At 45.5% G+C, this 25759-nt stretch overlaps 1 protein-coding gene across 1 annotated transcript in view; it reads right to left on the bottom strand.

Moving 5' to 3' along the window:
* The window catches only part of SOS1 (SOS Ras/Rac guanine nucleotide exchange factor 1), a 453501-nt gene that overhangs the window by 258718 nt on the left and 169024 nt on the right, over positions 1-25759 (bottom strand). Inside the window, exons 12-13 of the mRNA XM_069235148.1 lie at positions 24739-24861; positions 3395-3498 (exon numbers count right to left, since the gene is read on the bottom strand). Coding sequence (XP_069091249.1) covers positions 3395-3498; positions 24739-24861 — 227 coding nt within the window. The remainder of the gene's footprint in view (positions 1-3394; positions 3499-24738; positions 24862-25759) is intronic.

Here is a 25759-nt window from a genome sequence, read left to right as displayed (position 1 = left end):
GATGTTGAGTGGCATGACATCTAATTTCTTTGTGTTGTCACTTTCATATTCTGGCTGGGATTATTTAAAGCTTCCATTCACCCCTTTTTTGTGTACTATTGTAGGGCGCCCTTATTGGGACTGGAATGCCCAAATGTCTGACCTATGCATAATGTGCCACTGGAACAAAGCTATACCAGACAGATTGGCCCTAATAAGGGCAAAACCAGTCTTGGGTTGCTTGTGTTCCAGTTCAGGGAGTACCTGGCCTTGCAGTTCAGGCTGAACTGTTCCTACTGGAGCAGAGTCGAGAATAATCTGCATATGGCTGGGCCCAAACTCCGGGGGTATGGTGTGCAAAACAATAAGTATTTACCAGTTGCGTGAGATTAATTATATAATTTCATCAATCACTTTTTTGTATACTTCAATTGGCAACAGCAGAAAGCAAAGTCTTCTACTCTGGTCAAGATGCTGATCACATGGAGAAGTTTCATGTTATTGACTTTCAAGAAATCTAATATCTTCTTATGGTTTGTGTTTTGCAACTTTTGTGTCCTCTACCACAGTAAAAAACGAAATCACATGGGCCTAACAGCAACGCTCAGGTGTTACAGGCGTAGCCTATAGCTTCACAGTCTTGTGTGGAAGAACCAATATTTTGCATCACACTTTGTCTTTATTTTGTCAGTCTTGTGTACCAAAAAAAGAGGACAGGTTTGGGTTGTATATTGTTCACTGGCCTGATAAATTCGCTGATGGTAATAACATAATTCAGTCAGTCTGTAGCGTGGATTTGCAAATTTCCTTTCTCCAAGCCTATGGCTCTAGGTGTGTGTACCTCAGTCTTCAATTTGTCATCTTTGAAATGGATTTTAAGGCCACTGCTTTCATTATGGCTATGCCTGGGACCAGTGTGCCGGAAGATGAATGAGAGTTTGTCTGGAAGTACCAAAAAAGGGGATGTTTATTTCAACGCTCTCCTTGCCAGAACCCTGTAAATTGGTATAGTGTCATCAAAGTATGAGACCTGTGATGGTGACTTTGTTGAAGATACAGTTCAATAAGCTTCCCAGTAAGTTTCTAAGGTAGTGTCAGGTCTCTGTGCAACTTACACTCGGCAATCATACTACTCTTTATATTGAATCTGCAGACAAATGCAAGATATGACAATTCTATGACTTACAGACATTAACTAGCTCAGGTGTCAACCCTGAGTGTATTTTTATCAATATTTGTGAAAAAACAGCGCGGGGCAGAGCTTTATTTTCTTACAAATTTTGAGCGAGTCACCATTAGTGCAGCCTGGAGCCAATAAATTACTTGTCTCCTTTCGGGACACTTAAAAGATACTTACCAAGATGTCAACCCTACATGGAATTCACCATGTAATAAAGTGACGAAAACCAACTTTGAGCTGTTAAGGATGAAAACAGATAGCTCGATGGTGGGAAGTGTTTGCATTAAAAGTGGTTACAATCTGCTAAGGTCACAAAGGAGCAGGCTGCAAGGAAAAAAAGAAGCTTAATTTGACTAGTACCGGGAAATCATAGCAAATATTACCCACAGCTGGATAAAACAACAACTGCATATTACCTTTACAGACAAAGGTTTTCAATCTGACTTGTACTTTTCACCAGGTCTAGGATTATAAAACCATGGCACGTCAAAATACCCACTCCTAGTCCAACTGCTTTTGTTAAACACTGTAAGCCTGAGCATAATAAACATTAAGGGATTCCCCATCCTAGATGACTGGGTTCCTCATCCATTCTTCAAGGCCCAAAACCATCAACTGTGGTGAGTGGGCCCTGATACACCACCATGTCCTGAAAAACCACAAATGGAGATCAATTATTCCACAGGTCGCATATGTCACTGAGTATGGGATATGATCACTCAAGAGGTCTTAGCCAATGGTCAAACAGTATCTGTCTTTTAAGAAATCTTCAAGAATATATTTAGCATAGTTTTGGACAATGATGTGCAAAATAGATGTGGCAAAGGGATCACAAAGCCCCTTTGACCCATTAGGGACCCTAATGAGAATGGTCGGTTTGAACAATTCTTCCCTACAAGGAGTATCAGTAAACAGGGAGGATTCGTACCCACTATGATCACCACACAGGAGGTCCCTCCATACAAGTCATTATGGAATTGCTTTAACAAAAACAGAAAAATCATATTTGAGCACTGACACAAAACTAATTAGGATAAATGATGCAGTACTGAAGCTGGAATTTCGCATGAATGTCGACAGCAGAGACCACTTAAGAATTACATACCCTCAAAGTATTGAGAAAGAGGGTTGGGACCTTAGGAAATTGTGACAGATTGAACTTTGAGACCAGTGATTCCGAGAGAAAGCTTGAATCTCAACCAGTTTGCTATTCCAGAGTTCCTGGCCTCAGCAAAGAATAAGTCCAGCTTGTAATATGATGACAGCGCAAACTGCTCAATGTGATTGCTTTGATCTCTGAAAGGACAGGTATTTTCGGGTAAGAAAAACCCCTTAAGAAGCCAAAAGGATTCTTGATACATTAAAGAAGAAAGAATTCTAAAACATCAGGTCACATACTCTTCACTTTCCTAATGTCAAGTGAGACACCAGAAAAAAACATTGGAACTAATGAGAAAAGACTTCTAGGATCACAATACAAATATGGGTGTCCTTTTGCAGAGAGAGAGAGAGAGAGAGAGAGATACATACTGTGCAAACTGGATTTTGCTTTAGCCTATTGGTTAGATGGAAAAGAACTGGAGGAGAAGAAAAATCCAGCCAATGTGGGGTGGGAGTACAAAATATGAGGGGCTGGGGGAAAGGAAGGCACACCAAAAATAATCATCAATGAATTTAAATTCTAAAAAGACACAAAAGTAGTTCCCAAAGAATTTTCATACCCACCTTTATGAATTGATTCGGGTACCTTCCGTAATTGGCTAAAGAGGCTGTTTGTGCACTAATCATTTATCTTTTCAACTACATATCTTTGTGCTGAAACCCTTCTGTAAGTCTCACTAAATGTAGACTTTGCAAAATGTCTATGCTCATTATATATCAGCATAAACATTCTGAACATCCAAAGGAACATATACATGCACACAAAGACAACATACAAGTTTTACTAAGCATAACATGGGATCAAAATAAATCACAATACATCAGCATTGATCTCCACGTTAGTACAATACTTTCATTACAGGTTATGAAAATCAGAAAATTGCTGCTGTAAGTGGGTGATGGAAGAACATGAATCTCAATACTTAAGACAAGCAATCTGTAATATTTTTCATATAGGGCCAACAACTAGGAATTCCAAATGGAGCTAATTTAATTTCTAATTTACTTAGTATTTACAAAGAATAATAAAGTTTAAGCGCTTAGCTGTATCTGTCTATTGTTGACAATTAATACCTCGCACTGTCCCAATAAAGTCTTCCAACCGTTCCAACAGACTTTCATCTCTCTCAAAGTCATAGAAATGATGTTCCACCCAGTGCCGACACACATTTAGAACCCTGCAAATATAAGTATATCAAGTTTAATTCAAGAACAAAATGAACTTAAATACATCACTTTTATTAGTTTGATTTACATATTACATCTAGGAATTTGGAGTATACTATCAAGGGATATATACAGCATTAATAATTAAAGTATTTATTTAAATAGTGTGGATTTAAACAATTATTTAGACACAAACACTGATCATGCCAATCATTTCAGTTTTTGTAAAGTGAAACGAATTTACTAACATAACCAGCAAAGGTACTGTATGGCCAACCATAAATATTCATTCATCTAAAAAGAACAGTTACAGCAGAGACAGGAGCATTGAAAACTACAAAAAAGGCAGCGCACATGCAAGATTCTGCTGTCCATGATCATCTTGAAGTCATAATATTGGACAACTAAAGAGCAATTGTCTACAATAGTACAGTGTGTTCAATTTACTGCAAGCCAATTCTGTGTCTTACTGAGAGCACAAGGACAAGCATTGAGCATCTGGTAAATATTTGTCAACAATGATCAGCTGTTTCCTTAAGTCATTGTTTCACAATGTAATTCAGAGTGGTTCAGGGTAATACTTGGGTCACACATTTCAGCTATTTTTCTCATCAGAAGACAACTCCAAATTAGTTAACATAAGCTCCCGTACAATTACAAATTGCTCAACTTGCCATTTTATGGCACTACATTCAGCTGTAAGAAAAATGTTGCTTACCTGTGACAATTAATTTGCAAGTATGTAGTGCTGTAGATTCACATGCCTTACACTTTCTTGTCATCTATCCTTGGGCACAGACATTGCAATACACTTTTCTTCTAAGTACAGGGTACAGCTTCGAGGTGTGGGGGGGATGCATGTAAGTGTACAGCACTACAAGCTGCAAACAGACTGTGAAAGGTAAGTAACACTTTTTGTTTACAGTATGTGCTTCTGGAGTGCTTTGCATAGACTGAAAAGAATGCTCATCTCCCTAGAGAAGTGACTTGCGTGCAGAGGCTGAAAACACTTGGAACAAAGTTTTAAGGGAAATGTGCCCAACTTGCACATCTTGGCAGACAATATCCAAGCAAAAATATTTGGCGACAGTGTGAATGGAAGACTATGTTGCAGCTTAACATATGTATGCAAGTAGGATAGTGCCTAGGAAAACCACACTGGCATCTTTTTACAAGAGGAATGTGCCCTAGGGACAAAAATGCATTTGGCTTTGGCATAGCAAACTTGAATACATATGACGATCAAGCTAGCAAAGCTCTCTTTGGAAATGGCCTTCCCTAAGCAGGGCTTGCCAAAAGCTACAAATAATCTTTTTAAAGGATTTGGTATGATCCACAGTGTACATGAGATCTCTTTTGCCATCTAAAGGGAATATCGGCAGCCAACTGAGGTTGGGGGAAAAATGGGCAAATTATCTATTTGACTGATGTAAAACAGGAATGACCTTAGGCAGAAAACAAGAGAGTTTGTTCTAAGCATAAAGCGATCTTTGTGCTCTTGAATAACTAATTCCTTCAAGGTCAGAGTGTGCACTTCACTAAATATGAACAGACGTAATAGGTGGGCCACCTTCCATGAAGGAAACAGCAAAGGACAGGAGTGCTATGGATCAAATGGCAGCCCCACAAACCTTAGCAAGCAAGGATGTGAAGGCCTTGTGAGAGAACAGGAGGGACTCTTAGAGGCATTATACTTTGAAGACATTCCATAAAAGTTCTGTCTACTAGTATTTTGAATTGTGACTGGTGTTACTGATTCTGTAAAAAGCTGCCACATCAGCTAAATGTACCCTGACTTATGCATACGCGAATCCCACCGTTTGCTGCTCCAACAAGAGGCAGAAAGTATCTTGCATCAAGGCCTGACAGGATGATTATTTAGACTATCGATGTATTGGAAGTTCTGCTCCTGCAGCAGGCAGGCTTCATGGCACCATGAAGGTTCTCAGATGCCCCACGAGAAAGTGCAGAATTCAGATGATGTCCCCTCACTCCTCAGTGTAGACACCAGCTGTGGTTACACAGCAGCCTTTTGAGTATGATTGTTGAGCATTTCCTTCCTTGATTACAAATAACTTGGAACTGGAACATAGTGGGGTGCGTTGGACCCCACTTTTACACACATTTTCTAGATAGGGGATATTGACCTGTCTGAAACTTCAGAACTGCTTTGGAGTGGTTCTCCTGCAAGACTCCTTCTCAAGCTGATCTACAGCTATAGCCTTTGTGTAAAGTAATGCTTCTTAAGGCAAGTAGCCCTAGGGTTGAGTCCAAGCAGAAGCACCAACAAATGGGCACAATCAAGAGTGAGATTTTGGCACACAGCAGTCACCAGTCTTTCTAAAGTAGTAATCAGAAGACAAAAAAAGTGTCATGCCTAGCATAGAAACTTCTTCACTTTGAACAAAAGAAACAAAATAGCTACTTACTAGTAGAAGTATTTTTGCAGCCTTAAGAGTTTTCTAGATTCACATCCTGTGCATCTATTCCGCCATCTAGTAGCTAGGTCAAGCACTGGGTCTTGTCTTCTCTTATCTTTTTTGATGCAAGTGTGGGCATCGTCGACCACCATTTGGAGGCAAGTCCATACCCAAGTGGTGTCAGACTGTGCCCCTGAAGTTTCTATGTGTGGTCGCCATCTTCAGATTCTTTTTTCACCTGGCGCCTGTCCTTGTTAGAACTTTCTTTGCTATGACGTGTTGCTGACTGTAGGAAGCTGGCTCTTTATATAGTGGACCAAAAGAGATACACTGTGTAAAGAGTCCAAGCAAACCCCAGAGGGATTACAGAGGAACAAATGACACCCCAAATGGCCTTTTTTGTTGTAGTGAGGGTGAGCAGTTAGGCATATCAGAGTTTTGTGCTCGGCATTTATTACACACACACACGCATACACACACACACACATACACACACACGCATACACACACATGCATACACACACAAGTATTAAGCGGGACAAACACTCAAAGAAATCCAAAACCAGTTTATAAAAATAACATATCTTTGTATCATTTTGACACCAAGATCATCGGAATAGGATGAGTACTTTTCGAATTATGATTTTTTCCAGTTTTCAAAAGTTGACAGTGCAATTTTTGGAGCGGTAATGTTATCCTACGGTAAACAACATATACTGCATATGGGTACTTAGCAACGACTTACAGGACCCATCTTCTGGAGTTAAGGTAAGTATGGAGCAAGATCCAAGGCAGCACCAACAGGTCACTTCGGGAAGCAGTGGGGCGTCCGGGTGCAGAGGTGCTTTTCAGTGTCCGGTGCCCTATTATTATCCTATGGGAAAAGAAACATATACTGCATTCAGGCACTTAACAATGACCTACAGGACTCTTCTCCTGGAGTTAAGGTAGGCATGGGGCAAGATCCTAAGCAGCACCAACAGGTCACTTCCAGAGGTGCTTTTCAGCCTTGGGTGCCCCAATGTTATCCTATGGGATAGGAACAGACACTGCATAAGGGTAATTAGCAATGACTTACAGGACTATTCTTCTGGACTTCAGGTGAGTATGGGGCAAGGTTCAATGCCACACCAACAATTCACCTCAGGGGGGACTCTGGGGCGTCGCTGTCAGAGATGGGTTACAGTGTTGAGTGTCCCATTCACTTCAATGGAGACTGGTCCAGTCAGAAAGAGGCTGCAAGCAGATACTGGGCAGCCAGTCCAGGGGAACGCACGGGGGCTTGACTCTTGAGATCCTCTGGCACATAGAAACACTGTTTGCCCACTTCTCCTAAGGCTGTGGGACTCAATTGCAGTGGTGTCTTTTGGCTTTGGGTTATGGTGCAGGGGATACTCGCAGTTGGAGGGGACCTCCAGAAAGAGGCTGCAAGAGCAGTCAGAAGTACATAGTGAGCGAACTCAAGGTGAGCTTCGTCTCTGGAGGGCCTGGGAACCAAGTTGACACCAGTGGCCCACTTCAGGTTAGGCTAAGTGGCTCGGATGCAGTGGTGGTGTTAAGCTTTTTTGCCAGTCCCGGTCCTCACAGTTCTTTCTTTGGTTGCCTGCAGATGCAGGGAAGCTGCTCCTGTGCTCCAAGGGAGTAGTTCTTGGTTATTTGCGAAGCACTGGAAGCTCCCCTGGTTTCTTGGATGCTGCAGTGGCAGGACAGGTCAGTTGCTCTTCAAGGGTCAGGTGCAGCAGTAATATAACACAATGTGGGGAGGCTGCCCTGCAAAGTACATGGATCTTCCCCGATCCCCCTCCCAGTACCCCCGGACTTATCCAGAAGCTCTCCAGCCAAGGTGCTGCACTGAAGGCCCCCCCTGTGGCTCGGGGCCCCACGAGGGCTGCCGGGGTCTTTGTTGCACCACTGGCAGGCAGGCTGGCAGGGTTGGAACCAAATCAGTCGTGCCCCTCGGTTCTCAGGTCAGCAGTCTTCTTTGTCCCCTCATTTTGTGTCCAGCGAATATCTAGAATCCTGTTATCAGGGGTCCCCTAAATGCTCAATTTAGGGGGTGTTAGGGGGTGTGAAGGATAGTAGCCAATGGGCTCTTACCCTTGGGGTCACCACACTCCCTAGATGACCACTTCCCTTGGGGGAGTAGGCATCACTGTCCCAGAATTCCTAATTCCACCACACACAAGATGGTGAAATTCCGAAGGCTGTGTTCGTTTGCGGCTGGTCACCCTAGGGGTGTATCCAGCCTGGAAATGTAGCATGCCTCCTGCATAGCTAATTTTCCTATCTGTCCAAATGCCAGAAGTGCCCTTGGCTCAGGGAGTTGCAGGGGGCGGACAAGTGGGGAGAGAGCTGGGGGGGAGGGGGGTACGGCATCTTCCGCTGTGGAAGATCAGATTTGCATACCAAAGGCTGTGGGCTTTTTTGAAGCCTTCTGCCTTGGAATGAAAATGTCACTTACCCAGTGTACATCTGTTCGTGGCATCAGTCGCTGTAGATTTGCATGTTTTGCATAGCTCGCCATCTGGTGTTGGGCCGGAGTGTTACAAGTTGTTTTTCTTCGAAGAAGTCTTTCGAGTCACGGGACCGAGTGACTCCTCCTTTTGTCTCCATTGCGCATGGGCGTCGACTCCATCTTCGATTGTTTTTCCCCGCAGAGGGTGAGGTAGGAGTTGAATTGTAGTAATAGTGCCCATGCAATGGAGTGACTAAGTATGTACCTATTTAAGGTTGAGATGATACATATACAAATAGTTGAAGGTAACTTCCAAACTGCTACAGGCTCCCGGGGAGGCGGGTGGGCACATGCGAATCTACAGCGACTGATGCCACCAGATGTACACTGGGTAAGTGACATTTTCAGTTCGATGGCATCTGTCGCTGTAGATACGCATGTTTTGCATAGACTAGTAAGCAGTTATCTCCCCAAAAGCGGTGGCTCAGCCTGTAGGAGTGGAAGTAGTTTGAAATAATGTTCTTAATACGGCTTGACCTACTGTGGCTTGTTGTGCGGATAACACATCTACACAGTAGTGCTTGGTGAATGTGTGAGGCGTAGACCATGTGGCTGCCTTACATATTTCTTGCATTGGGATGTTTCCTAGAAAGGCCATGGTAGCACCCTTCTTTCTGGTTGAGTGTGCCCTTGGTGTAATGGGCAGCTGTCGTTTAGCTTTAAGGTAGCAGATTTGGATGCATTTAACTATCCATCTGGCTATACCTTGTTTTGATATTGGGTTTCCTGCATGAGGTTTTTGAAATGCAATAAATAGTTGTTTAGTCTTTCTGATGTTCTTTGTTCTGTCAATGTAATACATTAATGCTCTTTTGACATCTAATGTATGTAGTGCCCTTTCAGCTACGGTATCTGGCTGTGGAAAGAACACTGGAAGTTCCACTGTTTGATTTAGATGGAACGGTGAAATAACCTTTGGCAAAAATTTAGGATTAGTCCTTAGGACGACCTTATTCTTGTGTAGTTGTATAAAAGGTTCTTGTATTGTAAACGCCTGAATCTCGCTTACTCTTCTTACGGAAGTAATGGCGATGAGAAATGCAACCTTCCAGGTTAGGAACTGTATTTCGCAGGAGTGCATGGGTTCAAAAGGTGGACCCATAAGTCTAGTTAGGACAACATTTAGGTTCCATGAAGGAACAGGTGGTGTTCTTGGTGGTATAATTCTCCTAAGGCCCTCCATGAATGCTTTAATGACTGGTATCTTATATAGGGAAGTTGAATAGGTAGTCTGCAGGTATGCAGATATTGCTGCAAGGTGTATTTTAATGGAAGAGAAAGCCAGGTTAGATTTTTGTAAGTGAAGCAAGTAGCCCACTACATGTTCTGGAGTTGTGTGTAAAGGTTGTATTTGATTAACATGGCAGTAGCAAACAAATCTCTTCCATTTACTTGCATAGCAGTGCCTGGTGGATGGCCTTCTGGCTTGCTTTATGACTTCCATACATTCTTGGGTAAGTTGTAAGTGCCCGAATTCTAGGATCTCAGGAGCCAGATTGCTAGATTCAGCGATGCTGGATCTGGGTGTCTGATCTTTTGGTTGTGTTGTGTCAACAGATCTGGCCTGTTGGGCAATTTGATGTAGGTTACTACTGATAGGTCTAGCAGCGTTGTGTACCAGGGTTGCCTTGCCCAAGTTGGTGCTATTAATATGAGTTTGAGTTTGTTTTGACTGAGTTTGTTTACCAGGTAAGGAAGGAGAGGGAGAGGAGGAAAAGCGTAAGCAAATATCCCTGACCAGTTCATCCATAGGGCATTGCCTTGGGACTGTTTGTGTGGGTATCTGGATGCAAAGTTTTGGCATTTTGCGTTCTCCTTCGTCGCAAACAAGTCTATTTGAGGTGTTCCCCAGAGTTTGAAATAGGTGTTCAGAATTTGGGGGTGAATTTCCCATTCGTGGACCTGTTGGTGATCTCGAGAGAGGTTGTCTGCGAGTTGATTTTGGATCCCTGGTATAAATTGTGCTATTAGGCGAATTTGGTTGTGAATTGCCCAACGCCAAATTTTTTGTGCTAGCAGGCTTAACTGCGTGGAGTGTGTCCCCCCTTGCTTGTTTAGATAATACATTGTTGTCATGTTGTCTGTCTTGACGAGAATGTATTTGTGAACTATTATTGGTTGGAAAGCTTTTAGTGCTTGAAAAACTGCTAGAAGTTCTAGGTGATTTATATGCAGTTTTGTTTGATGTACGTTCCATTGTCCTTGTATGCTGTGTTGATCGAGGTGTGCTCCCCACCCTGTCATGGAAGCATCTGTTGTTATTACGTATTGTGGCACTGGGTCTTGGAAAGGCCGCCCTTTGTTTAAATTTATGTTGTTCCACCACAGAAGCGAGAGGTAAGTTTGGCGGTCTATTAACACCAGATCTAGAAGATGACCCTGTGCTTGAGACCACTGTGATGCTAGGCACTGTTGTAAGGGCCTCATGTGCAGTCTTGCGTTTGGGACAATGGCTATGCATGAAGACATCATGCCTAGGAGTTGTAATATCATCTTTGCTTGTATCTTTTGTGTTGGATACATGCGTTGTATGATGGTGTTGAAATTTTGAATTCTTTGGGGACTTGGAGTGGCTACTCCTTTTGTTGTGTCTATTATGGCTCCTAGGTATTGTTGTACCTTGCACGGCAGAATGTTGGATTTCGTGAAGTTGACGGTGAACCCTAGTTTGAAGAGGGTTTGTATGATCTGATTTGTGTGATTTGAGCACTCTATTAACGAATGGGCCTTGATTAGCCAGTCGTCTAGATATGGGAACACATGTATTTGCTGCCTTCTGATGTGTGCAGCGACTACCGCTAGACATTTGGTAAAGACTCTTGGTGCGGTTGTTAATCCGAAAGGCAGTACCTTGAATTGGTAATGTATTCCTTTGAATACAAACCTTAGGTATTTCCTGTGCGATGGGTGTATTGGTATATGGAAATACGCGTCCTTGAGGTCTAAAGTTGACATGTAGTCGTGTAGTTTTAGCAATGGTAATACTTCTTGTAGTGCGACCATGTGAAAGTGGTCTGATTTGATGAATGTGTTCACTATTCTGAGGTCTAGGATTGGTCTCAGCGTTTTGTCCTTCTTTGGTATCAGAAAGTACAGTGAGTAAACTCCTGTGTTTATTTGTGTGTTTGGCACTAATTCGATTGCATTCTTTTGCAATAGTGCCTGCACTTCTATCTCCAGGAGATTGGAATGATGTTTTGTAAAATTTTGTGCTTTTGGTGGTATGTTTGGAGGGAATTGTAGAAATTCTATGCAATAACCATGTTGGATAATTGCTAGAACCCAAGTGTCTGTAGTGATTTCCTTCCTCCCATGCTTTGTAATAATGACTTATTCTTCCCCCCACTGGTGTTGTGTGGAGGGGGTGAGTGACATGTGAGTCACTGCTTAGTACTAGGGGTTTTGGGGCTTTGAAATTTTCCTCTATTCCTAGGGAATTGCCCTCCTCTATATTGTCCCCGAAAACCTCCTCTGTACTGTCCCTGGTAACTGGACGGTGTTGCCTGTGAGGTGCTGGCTTGGGTGCTCTGACCCCGAAACCCCCCTCTAAAGGGTGTTTTACGGAATGTGCTGTAATTCCCTCTGCTCTGCGGGGAGTAGAGTGCGCCCATGGCTTTAGCAGTGTCCGTGTCTTTTTTGAGTTTCTCAATCGCTGTGTCCACTTCTGGACCGAACAGTTCTTTTTCGTTAAAAGGCATATTGAGAACTGCTTGCTGAATCTCTGGTTTAAATCCAGACGTTCGGAGCCATGCATGCCTTCTGATAGTTACAGATGTATTAATTGTCCGTGCAGCTGTATCTGCAGCGTCCATGGAGGAGCGGATCTGGTTGTTGGAAATGGTCTGTCCCTCCTCAACCACTTGTTTTGCCCTATTTTGTAGGTCCTTGGGCAGATGGTCAATGAGATGTTGCATCTCATCCCAATGGGCTCTGTCATAGCGCGCAAGTAGTGCCTGGGAGTTAGCGATGCGCCACTGGTTTGCAGCTTGTGCTGCGACTCTTTTACCAGCTGCATCGAACTTGCGGCTTTCTTTATCTGGGGGTGGTGCATCTCCAGATGTGTGGGAGTTGGCCCTTTTGCTAGCTGCTCCTACAACGACAGAGTCTGGTGGCAGCTGTGTAGTGATGAAAGCCGGGTCTGTAGGAGGCGCCTTATACTTCTTTTCCACTCTTGGTGTGATTGCCCTACTTTTGACCGGCTCCTTAAAGATTTCTTTTGCGTGCCGGAGCATACCAGGGAGCATAGGCAGGCTTTGGTAGGAGCTGTGGGTGGAGGAGAGTGTGTTGAATAAAAAGTCATCCTCGACCTGTTCTGAGTGGAGGCTTACATTGTGAAATTGTGCTGCTCTAGCCACCACTTGAGAATACGCAGTGCTGTCCTCTGGTGGAGATGGCTTCGTAGGGTATGCCTCCGGACTGTTATCTGACACTGGGGCGTTGTATAAGTCCCATGCGTCTTGATCTTGGTCACCCTGGCTCATGGTGGTGTGAGCTGGGGAATGTGATGGAGTTTGTGCTGGTGAGACGTTAATCACAGGTGGAGGAGAGGGTGGTGGGGTAACTTTTTTCACCACTTTTGTTTGTGGTGTTTGTTCAGTTTGGAACTCAAATCTTCTCTTTCTTCTAATAGGGGGAAGGGTGCTTATTTTTCCTGTCCCCTGCTGTATGAAAATACGCTTTTGCGTATGGTCTACATCCGTTGAGTGTAGTTCTTCCTCAAACCTATGCTTTTGCATTTGGGAGGTTAGCGAGTGCTCTTCTGTATAAGAGCCTGAAACTGGGTCGGTTGCAGTTTGTTTTGGCACCGAAACCCTGTCTGCATCTTTTTTCGGCTCCGAGGTGACTTTTTTCTTTTTCGGGGCCGAAACCTCTCGGCGTCGATCTTCTTCGGTGCCGCTGTCTCGGCGTCGAGCCGTGTCTACACCGGTATCTCGGTGTCGATGCTTGTCTCCAGCACTTTCTCGGTCCCGAGAAGGCTGCGTGCCGGTGTCTCGACCGGAGTCGGACGATCTCGGCACTGTTTGGGCCTTTTTCGGTGCCGACGGTCGGTCACCGAATTTATGGGTCGAGCCATGGCCTGGTGGCAGTGGCGTCCCCTGGGCCTTGTAAATCTTCTTCTGAGTGGTTTTCGACGTCCTACTCACGGTTTGTGTATCGTCGAATCCTTCGGAGTCCGATTCTCGGATCGAAAAGGTTCCCTCCTCTTCTTATTCCTCGAACTCCCGGTGGGCTGTCGGCGCGGACGCCATCTGAAGTCTTCTGGCTCGACGGTCTCGGACAGTTTTTCGGGACCGGAACGCACGACAGGCCTCGCAGGTGTCTTCACTGTGCTCAGGTGACAGGCACAGGTTGCAGACCAAGTGTTGGTCTGTATAGGGGTATTTATTGTGGCATTTGGGACAGAAACGGAACGGGGTCCGTTCCAACGGCGTTCTTCTGCACGCGGTCGGGCCGACCAGGCCCCGACGGGGGATCGAAAAAATTACCCCGAAGGGCACTGGAGCTCTTCGATCTTAGACGCGGTGTTGAATCTAACTACGCCGACCCCGAACGCAACAATACCGACGAAAATCTTCCGAAATTAGCTATCTTTCCGTTCCGAAACTCGGAGCGACAGGAACACGTCCGAACCCGATGGCGGAAAAAAAAACAATTGAAGATGGAGTCGACGCCCATGCGCAATGGAGACAAAAGGAGGAGTCACTCGGTCCCGTGACTCGAAAGACTTCTTCGAAGAAAAACAACTTGTAACACTCCGGCCCAACACCTGATGGCGAGCTATGCAAAACATGCGTATCTACAGCGACAGATGCCATCGAACTGCAGATTTACAGGTCATCCTGTTGGGATGGGTATGTAGCACCCCTGCCAGAGCAGGCTTGGTTTCTGACCTCCAAGAGCAAAGGCTCTCACCATTGGGGGTCAGAATCTCATCTGCTGGTGGCAATCTGGCTAGAACTAGTCAGTGAGCCCACCAGCAGTTGGTAGATTTTCAGGGGGCATCTCTAAGGTGCTCTCTAGGTGCATGTATTAATAAATCAATCACTGGAATAAGTGAGGGTTTATATATACAAGATGTTTGATACCAAACATCCCTAGTTTCAGTGAAGCCATCATGTAGCTGGGGAACTCATATTGACCAGTGACCAGCACGTATTTAAAAAGGGTCCCCTGCACTCGTACTAGGTCTAAGAATCAACAAAGACAAAGCAGGGGCATATCTGCTCTTGTAGATATGCCCACACATGAAATAAAATACAACCTGCCTTAGGGCTGCAAGGCCTGCTGTAGGGGTGACTTACAAATATTACATACAGTGTATTAAGGGACATGGCACTCAGGCTGTGTGTCATGTCGTGTTTTCACTTTTGGGAGCAACGTCAGCCTACAATGGCAGTCTGCATGAGGTTGGTGCTGGGTCCCTTAGAGTGGCACAAGCTATGCTGCAGCTCTTAGGAATCCTCTTTAGTACTTAGGCCCTAGGTACCATTTACTAGGGATTTAGGGAGGAGCTAAAGGGCATAATCACTTGCGGATCAAGTGAACAGGTGTCTTATTTTGGGAAAGGAACACGGGCACTGGGGACCTGGTTTGCAGAAACCCAGTGCAATTCAGTCAAAGTTGCACAAGGGAAGGGAGGGGGTGGGGGAATCGGGGGGTGGCACTGCAACCAGAACCCAGCTTTCTACACTCACCTCGCCTGTTTGTTTTAACCCCATTTTGGGGGAGGCAGATGGGTTGCCTGTAAATCCAGAAAACTCCTGAGGCTGCAAAACTACTGCTATGGGTAAGAAACTAAGTCACTGTATCTATAGTTCTCCAGTATTGGAAACTTTCAAAGATTCACATGCTTGAATCCTTCCCCATCGTCGAGATGGGAGTCTCTATTGTCTTACAAACGCAATGCTACAAAGACATATACATTAGAGCCCGTGGACCTGGTGCTTAGTAACATATCACAGTCATTTTGTAAAAAAAAAAAAAAAAAAAAAAAAAAAAAAAGGGCGAAACTCTAGAGTCCACCAATCAGGTCACACCATCCTCTAGAATCCTACAGTGAGGAGCTGTTTTCCCTCAGATTTTCCAAGCATCTGAGTACCAAGTGCTGGTAAAAGGATAACACTGAGGGAAATGAAGGTGAACTCCCCCGGGGAGGCGGTGGGTCGCGTGTGAATCTATCAAAGTTTTCAATACTGGAGAACTACAGTTACAGGTAAGTAACTTATTTTCTTACTCCAGTATTGGAACTTTCATAGATTCACATGCTTGAATCAGGAATTAGCACATTTTCTGTGGCCATATATCTTCACATTCTGCTATGTATTAGTTAGTATTATTTTATTTGCAGTTTACACTTAAGCCTTTAAAGTATGATAAAAGCAGACTTATTGACAATGTGCATTGGACTGTAAAAGTGGAGTGGGAGAACACAAAATGGCTCACCTTTATTGGAACAGATGTCTCAGCACTGCCTGCCCAACCGCTGCATCCCTGAGCATTTCTGTATCCAGGCAGCAGTGTCGGGTGAAGGTATGTGTAGTTTTCCAAGTTGCAGCCCGGCAGATGTCTGGCAATGATACTCCTGCAAACAATGCACAGGACGTTGAATTGGCTCTAGCAGAATGTGCGTGCACTGTAGATTTCAAAGGTCACCAGCTTATTGAAGACAATGAACAATTGCATTCGTAATCCATCGAGAAATGGTCTTTTCGTTATTGGGCACCCCTTTCTAGAGGCACTAAAAACTAGGCAAAGATGGTTTGTATTCGAGAAAGCTTTAGTCCTCAGCACCACAGGCTCATTAAGATGAAAGTCCGAGGGGACTTTAGGGACGAATCTATGGTTGGTGCGTAAAATGACTCTGGCCTCTCTGAAATGTATGAAGGGCTCCTATATTGTAAATGCCTAGATTTCACTGACCCTACGTGCAGACATAAGCATTAGGAGTGCCATCTTCCATGTAAGGTATTTGATGTCTGTCCTATGTGTAGGTTCAAAAGGTTCTTTCACCAAATGGCCAAGCACCGTGTTGAGTTGCCATGCCGGAGGAGGGGCTCTGACTGGAGGAAAGGATCTAAAAAAGACCTTTTAAGAATTGTTTAATGATCTTCCAGGACCAGAATGACGGTTTACCAGATATTCTCCTAAACCAAGAAATGGCTGCCAGATTAACTTTTATGGAAGCATGTGCCAATCCTGAGCACACTAGCTGTAATAGAAGGTAAGTTCTCTTCAGGTGTGGAGGAGAGAGGATGTATATTAGCAGTTCTGCACCACAAACAGAACAGTTCCCATTTTAGGCGGTATGTCTTATTTGTACTGTCTGCCTGGACCCTGGTAAGGATATCCTTGCAATCCTTAGGGGTGCTTAAGTGGCCAAGTTCTTGGAGCTCAGAAGCCATGCTGATAACCTTAGAGATTTGGGATCCAGATGTCTCACTTGGCCCTGGTTCATGGTCAGCAACGAAGGAATCTGCTTCTTTTTCATGGTAGAACATAGGAATAGCAGGAGCAGCTCTGTGTACCAGTGCTGACGTTGCCATGCAGGAGCTATTAGTATTATCTGGCAGGATTCTGATTTGATCTTGCTGATCACTCTTGGGAAGAGAGGAATTGGAGGAAAGGCGTAAGCATATATGCCTGACCATGCAATCGAAAAGGCATCCCTCCACGACCCCTGTTGATGCCAGCTTACGTAAAGCCAGCATTTGGCGTCCTGGGAGGTCGCGAAGAGATATATGTTCGGTTTGCTCCACTGGAAGAATATTTCGTCCAGTGCCTTCTGGTCCAACTCACATTCATGAGGAGTAGTCGTCAGCCTGCCTAAAGTGTCTGCAATGGTGTTTTGATGTCCTGGAAAGTGTTCTGCCTTTATGAGCACCGAATGTTGAATGCACCAAGTCCAAATGGTCTGTGCTTCCTGGGACAATAGATGTGAATGAGTTCCTCCCAGCCTGTTGATGTAGATGCATTGTCATTGTGTTGTCTGTTCTGACAAGCACCGTGCTTCCACAAATTCTTGGAAGGAAGGTTTGTAGTGCCAAGTACACTGTTCTCAGCTCGAGGAGGTTGATGTGAAGGGTTCGATGTGAGGGAGGTCATTCACTGCTTACCTGAAGATCCTGCAAGTAGGCACACCACGCGTCCAGCGATGCATCCATTGTTATTGTTAGCAGGGGAATTTGAGCTAAGAAGTGTAGGCCTTCAGAGACATTTGCAGGGTCCGTCCATTAATTGAGAGAGATTATCATGAGTGGAGTTACTTGGAGTACATCTTCGAAGGACCCTCACGCCCGTTTCCACTCTTTGTCTAGCTCCTCCTGGAGTGGGTACATATGCAGGCGACAGTAGGGAATCAGATGGATACAAGATGACATCATTCCTATCAAAGACTTGTAAAGTCGAACTGAAAGATACTTTTTTTCTTTATATTTGCTTTGCTAGGGTATTTAATTTATCTTGTCTCTCCAGCGTTGGGTAGGCATTGGTTTGTTCTGTATCTAATAAAGCCCCCAGTAATGTCATGGCAAATGAAATCATCGTGGGGACCAGGCAGGACTGAGATCTGCACACAGGCACTGTCAAGATGGGTCCAGAGTGAGTCCTACCTGGTGAGGTTCACAGGGTGCTCAAGACAGCACATTTGAGGCAGAAAAGGAAGTGCCCTGTGTCATAAATTAAAACTGCCAGTTTCTCGACTTAGTATCGTGGTTTCCCCTCTCTGTCTAGTCAGTAGTGTTCTGGTGCCAACATGCAGGGACGAAACGAAGTTATGTCTGACATGGCACTAGTTACCATCAAGGGACGGGTGGGGTCTTTACATCAGATGAATAAGTTACTTACCTTCGGTAACGCTTTTTCTGGTGGATACAGTAACTACCTGTGGATTCCTCACCAAACGAATTCTCCCCTCGCGCCAGCCTTCGACGGAAATTTCTTCTAGCTCTGCACGTCGACGATGACGTCACAATCGCCCGACTCCACGCGACGCCACATGACGTCATCTAGGCAATAAGAAGCCAACGTCGACGTGCAGACGTCAGTTATCACCATTTTTTTCCGTGCCATAGAGGCGAACAGGTTAAACCTAAAGAGCACACACTAATCCAGAATAGACGAAAATAAAACATTTAATATAATAAAATATATATCACAGTTATGAATGCTCAATTCGAGATATAAATAAATAAATATATGTATATGTACAATTCCAGTCCAAAATGTCCTTTTCACTATCTTAGATTGCAAAGGAAAAGTATATACAATTAATACAACCATATGCATGTGAAAGCTATATACATATATATACAAGTCCAAGGATGCGCACCCAAAGAGATACTGGTTTGACCAGTCAGGCAACGGGGAGGTGGGTGGGACCGTGAGGAATCCACAGGTAGTTAACTGTATCCACCAGAAAAAGCGTTACCGAAGGTAAGTAACTTATTCTTCTGATGGATACACCTACCTGTGGATTCCTCACCAAAAGAATAGAGTCCCCAAGCAGTATAACCTCCGGTAGTGGGTGCCAGAATGGTCAAACCAAGAAATCTTGCAGCACTGAGCGAGCAAAATGGCCATCCCTCCTGACCTCAGAGTCCAAACAGTAATGCTTGGCAAAAGTATGGAGGGATGCCCAGGTCGCTGCCCTGCAGATGTCAGCCACAGGAACACCTCTAGCCAAAGCCGATGAAGCTGCTTGGCCCTGGTGGAATGGGCACGAAGCCCCACAGGTGGATCTCTCTTCGCCAAAGAATAGCAGATCTTAATACATAGAATGACCGACCTGGACAGCATTCTCTTGTGGACCGCTCTACCTTTCCTCTTCCCCACGTATCCAACGAAGAGCTGTTAATCCTGTCTGAACTCTTTCATCCTGGCGACGTAGAAGCTCAGTGCTCTTCGTGGATTCAGCCGGTGGAGCCTCTCTTCCTCCTTGGATGGGTGAGGTGGAGGGTAAAAGGAAGAGAGAGTAATTGACTGCCCCAGGTGAAAGGGTGTAACAACCTTCGGTAGGAAAGCCGCCTTAGTCCTCAACACCACTTTGTCCTTGAAGAAGGAAAGGAATGGGGTTTCTACAGTTAGAGCCTGAAGCTCACTAACCCTTCTGGCAGATGTTATGGCCACCAGGAAAACAGTTTTAAATACTAGAAACCGTAAAGAACAACAGTGCATGGGTTCAAACGGGGCCCCCATAAGAAAATGTAAAACCAAGTTAAGGTCCCACTGAGGCATAACGAATGGCGTGGGCGGATACTTATTACTGAGTCCCTTTAGAAACTTTAAAACAATTGGTGATTTAAACAAGGATGGTTGATCAGGAAGGCACAGAAAAGCAGATAGTGCAGACAGATAACCCTTAACAGTGGCAACTGAAAAACCTTTCTGTGCCAAATAGAGCGCAAATGACAAAATATCAGATAAACCACCTCTTAAAGGATCTAAACTATTCTCTCCACACCAGCTTGTAAACTTAGCCCAACGATTCGCATAGATTGACTTGGTGGAGTGTCGCCTGGCCGATAGAATAACTTCCACCACATCTAGATGGAGAGAAAAGGAACTCAGATTGCTCCGTTCAATCTCCAGGCATGAAGATGCAGGCTTTGGAGGTGGGGGTGTAGAATCTGCCCCTGCGAGAGGAGGTCCACCCTGCAAGGGAGACGGAGCAGAGGGCACTGAGAGAGTTGGAGTAGGTCCGAATACCACACCCTTCTCCGCCAATCCGGAGCTATTAAGATGACTTGAGCTCGGTCCTGGCGGATTTTCCTGAGAACTCGAGGAATCAAGGGTATGGGGGGAAACGCGTAAAGCAACTGACCCTTCCAGGACATCTGAAACGCGTCCCCCAGAGCTCCTTGCACCGGATACAGGAGGCTGCAAAACAGCGGGCATTGCGCATTCTCTCGAGTTGCAAACCGATCTATTTGTGGATATCCCCACATCCGGAAGATATACAGAACTAGATCTGGATGAAGACGCCACTTGTGGTCGACCGAGATGCGTCGACTGAGAATGTCTGCACGCACATTCAGGACTCCGGCCAAATGATGTGCAATCAAGCAGATCTTGTGGTCCTGAAGCCAGGACCAGAGTTGAAGAGCTTCTCTGCAGAGAAGATACGACCCCACTCCTCCCTGTTTGTTTATATACCACATCGCGGTCGTGTTGTCCGTTAGAACCTGGACTGACCGACCACGAATGGAAGGGAGGAAGGCCTTGAGTGCCGGCCGTACTGCCCGCAATTCTAACAGATTGATGTGTAATTTCTGTTCTACTGGAGACCAAAGGCCTTTGATCTCCAGGTCCCCCAGATGAGCTCCCCACCCTAGAGTGGAAGCATCCGTTACCACTGAGGCCACTGGTGGGGGTAGCGAGAACGGCCTTCCTTGAGACAGGTTGTCGACCGCTGCCCACCATTGAAGATCCACTGCAGTGTCTCTGGAGATCTTTATCGAGTCCTCGAGATCCCCTTTGTGCTGAAACCACTGCCTTTTCGAAACATCGGAACCAAAGCCTGTATGTCCTGAACCCGCTGTGGCGGAGGAAAGGCCCGATTCAATGTCGAGTCCAATACTGCCCCTATGAACAGGAGGCGTTGAGAGGGCTCCAGGTGAGACTTGGGTACATTGACTGAAAACCCCAGGTCGTACAACAATTGAGTCGTCGACTGGAGATGGCACCGCATGAGCTCTGGAGTACTGGCTTTGATCAACCAATCGTCCAGATAGGGAAACACAGCGATCCCTTTTCTTCTGAGCTCTGCCGCTACCACCGCCATCACCTTTGTGAAGACTCGAGGTGCTGAAGTAAGACCAAACGGGAGGACCGCAAACTGATAATGTTGTGATCCCACCACAAAACGGAGATACTTCCTGTGCGATCTGAGGATCGGAATATGAAAATACACGTCCTGCAAATCGACCGACACCATCCAGTCTCCTTCGTTCAACGCCAAAAGAACCTGTGAGAGGGTCAGCATTTTGAACTTTTCCTGTTTGAGGAACCAATTCAAAATCCTCAAGTCCAAAATCGGTCTCAGTCGACCATCCTTTTTGGGAATCAGAAAGTATCTTGAATAGCACCCCTGACCCCTCTCTTGCTCGGGAACCAACTCTATTGCACCTTTTTGTAATAGGGACAATACCTCCTGCTGTAACAGGAGAAAATGGTCTGCCGAACAGAAGGATGGGCGGGGAGGGAGGGTGGGAGGAAATCCCCGAAAGGGAAGAGCGCACCCCCTATTCACAATGTCGATGACCCAGGAGTCTGATGTTATGACCTCCCACATTGGAAGAAAAAGGGTAAGTCTCCCCCCTACTGGAGACGAATGGACAGGGAATGGTGGAGGACTATGGCTGCTTTCCTTGCTGCACCCCTCCCGAGGATGAGGCAGAGTGCTGCAAGGTGGCTCCTCTCGTACGGACTCTGCCCCTGCCCCTGAAGGATCTGTAAGGCAGGGTAGAAACAGTTTGTTGTGGTCCTTGCAGTCTTCCTCGAAAGGAACCACGACCAAATCCTTTAAATCTCCGAAAGCATCTAAAGGTGGATGAGGCCGACGACTGGAGTCCCAAGGATCTAGCTGTCGCTCTGCTCTCTTTAAAACGTTCTAAGGCTGAGTCAGCCTTAGAACCGGAGAGCTTTTCCCCATCAAACGGAAGATCAAGGAGCGTAGCCTGCACGTCCGTCGAGAAGCCCGATGATCTAAGCCAAGACTGCCTTCTAGAGACTATGGTCGTGCCCATAGCCCTAGCAACCGAGTCCGAAGGGTCCAAACCAGACTGGATGACTTGCGTCGCAGCCGCTTGAGCATCCGAAAAGAGTTGCAGCATCTCCTGTGATACATTAGGATGGCCCTTTGCCTCTTCCATAAGGGCATGTATGTAACGTCCCAGTATACATGTGGCGTTAGAAGATTTCAGGGCCATACTGCACGATGAAAGTCTTTTTAGCAGTATGGTCCATCTTTTTCGACTCTCTATCAGCAGAAACCCCAGGAAACGAGCCAGGAGAGGATCTGGAGGAACATGATGCTTGGACCACAAGGCTCTCCAGAGTTGGTTGCCTGGAGAGAAACACCGGATCCCCAGACGCCGTCCTGTAACGTCGAGCCACCGCCCTGTTGACTGCAGCGGTGGATACAGGCTTCATCCAAATATCTTTTATAGGGTCCAGCAGAGCCTCATTGAATGGAAGAAGAGGCTCAGCAGAAGCAGATGTTGTATGGAGGACCTCAGTCAACAAATTTCTCTTAACCTCCGCAGTGGGAAGAGTAATATCCCAAAAGTCTGCAGCTTTACGAATGACCTTATGGAACGTAGCTGCCTCCTCTGTGATCTCTCCAGGAGAAGCTAGATCCCACTCCGGGGTAGTGTCCAGGCTGCTAGCTGAGTCTAGACCCTGGAAGTCACCTGAGGGCTCAACAACTTCTCCTTCCTCCAGATGTTGTCTTGCATACTCTTCTTCTTCCAAGAGACGGAGGGCCAGACGCCTTGATCTAAGTCTGGACTCCAAGCCTGGAGTCGACAAGGCGTCAGCCGACGCCAAAGACCTCCGTCGGCGCCGGGCCTCTGATCTGTCCGAAGCCGGAGGCTCCGGCTCCACAGCGACCCTAGACGTCGATGGGGTCCGAGGCGAATCCACCGGCGCCGTAACAGGTGTAGCCATCCTGGCCGACATCGTAGGCATCGGCGCCGCTTCAGACGCAGTAGACATAAATGGGGTGAACGGCGCCGACTTGAAAGACGCCGGAACACCCAAATCGTAGGCCAAAGGACCAGACGGACCTGCGTGACTTCCACCCAGCGCCATGGAAGCAAAGATGTTAAACATAGCGTTCAAAAACGCTGCAGGATCCGATCACGGAGTCGGGAAAGCCGGGTACTGTTGTTGCTGCACCAGCGCCGGCAAAGCTGCCGAAGAGGGTCCGGGTAACTCCTGGCCAGGTGAACCTTCAGGCCTCTGGAGAGGCTCGACCTCAAAGACCGACCCGGGTGACGTCGGGGTCGTCGGAGGAGGAGGGGTGACGGTCGGGCTTATCTCCCACGTCGGACGACGCCGAGCCGACGGAGAAGCCGATCTAGACCTGGACCGACCCTTGCTCGATCGGCGCTGAGATCCATGACGGCGCCGAGAGCAACTATGATGGTGGCGAGACCTCGAGGATCTCGACGAAGACTCCCTCCTATGACGCCTCTCTTTCTTCTTCTTGGACCGAGCCAAGAATAACTTTGCCTCTCTTTGTTTGAGTGCCTTAGGGTTCATGCGCTGGCACGAACCGCACGCCTCGACCTCATGATCTGAACTAAGGCACCAGAGGCAGTTATCGTGGGGGTCGGTAACCGACATCCGACCCCCGCATTGGTTACAAGGTTTAAAGCCGGATTTTCTTGGCTGCGACATCGTAACCGTCAGTTGGTAACAGTAGCTCCCTGTGAGCCTCGAAGAAACAACCGTTATTCGGGCACGGAAAAAAGGGAACTGATGTCTGCACGTCGACGTTGGCTTCTTATTGCCTAGATGACGTCATGTGGCGTCGCGTGGAGTCGGGCGATTGTGACGTCATCGTCGACGTGCAGAGCTAGAAGAAATTTCCGTCGAAGGCTGGCGCGAGGGGAGAATTCTTTTGGTGAGGAATCCACAGGTAGGTGTATCCATCAGAAATCAATTATTTTCCATTCCGTCACGCTATGATGGAAACCTAGCTTGCCTATACTGCAGTGTTGCCAATCAACTGATGTCTAGAGGCCGCTTCAAACTGTTTGTCACAAACCGAATCTTAGGAGTATAGGAAGTCTCCCTATCCTCAGCGCTCCTCTATGGCTGGTCAGACAGGAATTAATCCAGCAATTTGGTGAGCTCCCAAGAAAACTACTAGCAGCACCACTAGCAATATAAAAGACTGGAACACTTCCCTGCTCTTCCAGCAGGACATTTCTCCCAGCAGCAGGGAACACACCACCAAACAGCTGCTGATAGGCATTCAAACCCATTGAACATGCAGTGACGAGGCCGGTCACAGCTTTCTGAATAATTCAAAGCTGTGTTACAGCAATTAGAAAGGCATAATACCGGATTTTTGCAACGCAGGCGAAGAGCTCCCAGCAGAGTGTCAACGTAGCTAACCATCAGACGTTGCTTATTAGTCCACAGCAAAAGGATATTCTGAGCCCAAACCATAGGTTGCACAATTATATGTGTCATACAAATTTAAACTAAACTTAAGGATACAAAAACTCAATTACAACCAAATTATACAATTAGGCTTATTGAAATGATTTTCATTCTTGTGTGAAAACAAATTTACATTGGAAGCTTACCGCAGCTGAACAGGTTGGACATATTCTTTTCTAAACCTTTTCAGTTCAGCACTGAGAGGCTGATCTCCATGCTCCATAGCTATTCGATCAGCTTCTGTTGGTTCTGGCTCGGGAATTTCAAACCTAGCATAGAATAAAACCCTATCAGAAATAAGGTATGCTTACTCCTCTTAGGTAAGTTCACGGAATGTTAATTAATATAATTTATCAAATGTTGATAATGGATATCATTGACTGGAGTTCTTGAACAAGAAATTGTGGTAATTAAGCAAGCTGTTGATTTCTAACACCCTAATTTTAAAGACAAATCCACTTCTGCACTTATTTTGGCATGGCCCTTTTAAAGGTGAGCTAGTGTCAGATTACATGATGTCATAATTAAGGGTGGATAAAGTATTTGTTTAGTTTGACGTTCATGATTTTTGCACTTTTTGCACTACAAAATTTTGTTGAATGTTTACAGCCCACACAGTCTATATATAAAACATAATCAATTTCAGGCTATTGACACGAATATAGTCATACAATTTGTAAACCTCTTACCTAATTTGGCAATCTGGCTGAGGTACAAACGTGTTTTTCCTGCCATTACTCATATGCACAGTTCCACAGTAAGAGAACACAAAAAATATTTACGTACTCAATGACTTAAACCATGTAATAAAACTTCTATTCAAACAAGGAGTATGATTTTTTTAATAACACAACAGGATACCCAAGACGCTCTATTCTACCCCAAAACGTATGTAATATAAAATTTGAAAAACAATGAGATCTTCTGCCAGACTCTTACTCTGCAGTGTTCAATAAGCAATTCAGTTATTCGATCACTATATACATACCTGACCACTGTGAGACTTGGTGACAAATCTAAATAAGGTAGAACCAACTGCAAATGGTCCCAACCAATTTCAATGTCAGTTTAAAACATTCAACTATAAGTCAAACTATGTCACAATATAATATATTTACGGATCACCTTCAGTGAGGCTCACCAAAATTACCATGCTAAATGTTACTT

The sequence above is a fragment of the Pleurodeles waltl genome, chromosome 5 (assembly GCF_031143425.1).
Source record: "Pleurodeles waltl isolate 20211129_DDA chromosome 5, aPleWal1.hap1.20221129, whole genome shotgun sequence".
In the NCBI taxonomy this organism is placed as follows: Eukaryota; Metazoa; Chordata; class Amphibia; order Caudata; family Salamandridae; genus Pleurodeles; species Pleurodeles waltl.
This window is presented reverse-complemented; position numbering and strand designations above follow the sequence as displayed.